The sequence below is a fragment of the Phymastichus coffea genome, unplaced genomic scaffold (genome assembly GCF_024137745.1).
Source record: "Phymastichus coffea isolate CEN01 unplaced genomic scaffold, Cenicafe_Pcof_1.1 PCOF00033, whole genome shotgun sequence".
Lineage (NCBI taxonomy): Eukaryota > Metazoa > Arthropoda > Insecta > Hymenoptera > Eulophidae > Phymastichus > Phymastichus coffea.
The window spans coordinates 1,634,678-1,638,783 of record NW_026706844.1 but is presented as its reverse complement, the minus strand read 5'-3'; the positions used below and the strand labels follow the sequence as shown (position 1 = coordinate 1,638,783).

At 60.1% G+C, this 4,106-nt stretch overlaps 1 protein-coding gene across 1 annotated transcript; it reads right to left on the bottom strand.

Moving 5' to 3' along the window:
* Nucleotides 1–1,129: 1,129 nt before the first annotated feature.
* Nucleotides 1,130–3,853, bottom strand: LOC131663347 (uncharacterized). The gene has a single exon (XM_058933709.1). The coding sequence runs from the start codon at nucleotides 3,851–3,853 to the stop codon at nucleotides 1,130–1,132; it is 2,724 nt and encodes a 907-aa protein (XP_058789692.1).
* Nucleotides 3,854–4,106: the final 253 nt, after the last annotated feature.

Sequence of the window (4,106 nt, the reverse complement as noted above, 5' to 3'; positions counted from 1 at the left end):
ACGAGTGGCCAGATCTGCCGGATTTTCCCTGATAGAAACATGAGACCACTTAGCACTGGGCAACTCGGTTTGAATAAGTACCACGCGGTTTGCCACGAATGTCTTCCAATTACAGGGATATTTAGCGAGCCACGTAAGAACTATTTGACTATCCGTGTACAAAGACACGGGTGCTACCTTGAGAAATTCTAGTTTTCTAAAATGGTTTACGAGTCGAACTAACAGTGTCGCGCCACACAACTCAAGATTTAGTATGCTGACAGTTTTAACTGAAGCTACCTTAATTTTTGAACCGAGCATTGATATACGTGCTTGTCCGTCCTTATTGATTATGTGAATGTAAACTACGGCAGCATATGCGCGAGCAGAGGCATTGGAAAATCCGTGTATTTCATATGAGAGATCAGCGGATAATCCGAACCAACGACTGATATAGACTTCAGACAGACTGGTGAGAGAGACAATAATGTTGCCAACATTTGCGTAATTCGACCGATAGTGGGTCGTCCCAACCACTCTTTACGATCCATAGATCTTGCATTAAGATTTTAGCAATCACCGTAACCGGAGACACCCACCCCTGTTGAGGCGCTGGCGCGGGGGCTGAGGCGGTAATCCCGTCGGGAATGAGGTGACGCCGATACAAGATCTTTTAACTTGGTTGTTTTATTGGTCTCTACTTGTGGTAACAAAACAGGCAAGGTTACACAGTCGCGTTGAATGATGATTCTGGCGGTGGAGAACGCAGGTCAAAGCTGGCCGAAAGCTCCAAGCAAACAGAGCTTAGCAACGGCGGTGACGTCATTCGGGGAAGGGGCTACAGTCTTGCCCCCACTTCAGGGCCTGCGTCGTTGTCCTCTCGTCGGGTGATAGAGGAAAGGGGGAGCCTGGACTCGAGCCGAGCGAGGCCGGGCAACTCGACCAAACATCCCGCCCGCCTCGTTCCGAGAACGACTCGCTGGTGTTGTAGTCGCCGTGCGCCCTAGGGTGGCTTCTCGATGAGACCGAGGGCTGGCAGGGGCGCCAGCTTGACGACTGGCCGGACATACTCCCCGGCGGCGGTCCGGATCTTGGCGGAGCGGACGAGGCCATCCGGTCCTGGGTGGGTGGCGACTATACGGCCAAGAGACTATCGCCCATCTGGGCGCAGGAGAGTAGGGTCGGTTATGACCACAAGGTCGTCGACCTGGAGGTTAGGGCGAATGGTCCTCCACTTGGGGCGCTGGCGCAGGGTATTCAGGTACTCGCGGCCCGAGCGGTCCCAGAACAGCCCGCGCATGGCTCGGACGAGCTCCCAGTGCTGTGTGCTCTCCAGGTTGGTGGTTGCGGGGAGCGGCTGCGGAATTGAGGTGGCAGAGGTTCCGAGGAGAAAGTGGCTCGGTGTCAGGGCGTCCAGATCGTCGAGGTCTCCGGTGGGCGGCGCGAGCGGTCGACTGTTCAGGGTGGCCTCGATGGAGACGAGGAGCGTGGTAAACTCCTCGTAGGTGAGCCTTCTGGGGGCGGCAACGCGGTGAAGGTGGACTTTCATGCTCTTCACGCCGGCCTCCCAGAGTCCGCCGAAGTGAGGGGCAGCGGGGGGGATGAATCTCCACGAGACGCCGTCCTGTGCTAGCGTCCCTTCGACCAGCCCCCAGTCGATTTCGGCCTCCTGCAGCAGTCGTCGAAGCTCTAGGCTGGCACCGCGGAAGTTGGTGCCATTGTCGCTCCAGATCTCGTTTGGGCGTCCTCTCCTCCCGATGAATCGGGTGAGGGCTCCGAGGAAGCTGGCCGTCGTCAGGTCACCGACGAGCTCCAGGTGGATCGCTTTCGTGCTCATGCACACGAAAAGTGCCACGTATCCCTTGATGGTAGGGAGTCCCCGTCCGCGGCTTCGGCAGAGTGGAAATGGGCCGGCATAGTCCACGCCGCAGTGACTGAAGGGCCGCGAGGGGGTCACCCTGACCGCGGGGAGGGGGGCCATCCCTTGGGCGGCTGTCCTTGCGGAGATCCGGGCGCAGATCAGGCACTGGCGAAGGTGGCGCTTGACGCGCGACTTGCCGCCGGTGATCCACGCCTTCTGCAGGACTCTCGCGTAGGTAGAGCGAAAGCCTCCATGCAGGCTGCGAGCGTGGGCCCATCGGAGGACGAGCTCTGCCAGGTGCGAGCGTCCGTCCAGGAGGACGGGGTGGCGCTCGTCGTAGAGCAGTGGAGATTGGGAGAGGCGTCCGCCCACTCTCAGGAGTCCGTCTTCGTCTAGGAAGGGTTCCAGCGATCTGAGTGAGGCCTGGAGCCGGGGCGCGGGTCCTTGGAGGAGCTTGATCTCATCCGCGAAGGTTTGACGTTGCGAGAGGCGGGCGCAGGTGAGAAAGGCCCAGCGGAGGTCAGCAGCTCGGACGGGCCCCAAAGGTCTGGGCGAGTTGGTCGTTGACCCGGTCAGCAGCCGGTGGGCCCTCACGGTGCCGCGGAGGAGACTCCCTAGCGTGGAGAAATTTTCGAGGTGGTTCCGGGCTTGGTCCTCCGTGGCGGTAGGGCTTCGGCGACGAGCGAGCGAGACCAGGCAGGCCGTGGTGGTGTCGCCCGGGCCTGTACACGGTGGGTCGTCGGCGAGGGCGGTCTGGGGCCAGGCGGATTCGGGGCTGGACAGCCACTTGGGCCCGGTCCACCAGAGGCGGTGTTCCTTGAGGGCGTCCGAACCGACCCCCCTAGAGGCGATGTCCGCGGGATTGTCGGTGATGGGCACGTGGTGAAGGGTTGCTCCGGCAATCAATTCCTGGACGTGGGCGATGTAGTTGTCCACGAGGTCGTTCCCCACCGGTTCGTCGGACTGCAGCCAATGCAGTGCGACGCGAGAGTCGCTCCAAAGGTGGCAGGCCGAGATCGGGACCTTGAGAGTGGAGGCGGTGGTGGTGAGAAGCTGCGAGGCGATGAGAGCCGCGCGCAGTTCCAGTTGCGGGATTGTCATGCGCAGGCGACCGGTTGACGCTGGCTGGAGGCTCTTGATGGAGGAGAGCTTTGTCCGAGCGTTGAGTAGGGCCGTGGTGACGCTTCCGTCCTTGTCAGTGACCCGCGAGTAGACTGTGGCGGCTAGGGCGTGGCGGCTGGCGTCGGCGAACGCGTGGAGCTGGAGGTTCTTGTCGGGTGCGAGCCCGATCCATCGGGGGATGTCGATCTCGGTGGCCGCGAGGATCGTGGAGCGGAATGCGGACCACTTGTCCTGCCACGCCTGTGGGAAGATCTCGTCCCAGCTCAGCTTTGCTCTCCACAGATCCTGCACGATCATCTTAGCCACGAGGGTGATTGGCGCCAGCCATCCCGCCGGATCGAAGATAGTGGAGAGCTCGGCGAGGGCCTTGCGCTTAGTCAGCTGAAGCCCAGGATGAGGCGAGGCGGGAGGCTTGAACCGGAATCGGTCGGTGGTCGGGTTCCAGCCTACTCCGAGCTCGGTGACTGGTCCGTCCGCCGAGAGATGGACCCAGCTGGGTCGAAGGCGATCGTCCACGGCGATGTCCTCAAGCAAGGCGGGGTCGCTGGCCACCCACTTCCGTAGGTGGAAGCCGCCCGCCGTGAGGAGCGCGATTAGCTGGTCCCTGAGGCGTCGGGTTGTCTCCAAACTGTGGCCGCCGCTGAGGAAGTCGTCCATGTAGAGGTCGTTCTCAGCGGCCTCTCGGGCGAGTGGGAAGCGGGCGCCCTCGTCGGCGTAGAGCTGTCTGATGGTCCGGAGGGCCAGGTAAGGTGCGCAGGTTTCGCCGTAAGTGACGGTTTGCAGCGCGTAGTGGTGGGCGGGGGAGTCTGCGTCCTGGCTCCACAGCACTCTCTGGAGGTGGACGTCCTCTGGCCTCACGAAACTGAATCTTGAGCGACGGTAACCGCGCATGCCTTTACCACGCTCAAAGGCGCCGAATTTTCGCTATCGGAACCTTTCCGTGCGTTAAAATGAATAAGCGTATAATGCTTTCCCTGGCAATTTCGACAACGATCGTTGGACTTGCAATTTTTGAATTTGTGTTTTCTCAAACAGTTAAAACAAAAATGAAGGTTACACACATCAGTGCGTCGATCGATAGTCGATTTTTGTAAAAAAGTGGGGCATTTCATGAGCAAGTGCTGCTCAGGATAAAGCGGACACT

What these genes read in the sequence shown, in the direction of transcription:
- LOC131663347 (XM_058933709.1), bottom strand. Translation starts at nt 3,853, where the DNA reads ATGCGCGGTTACCGTCGCTCAAGATTCAGTTTCGTGAGGCCAGAGGAC.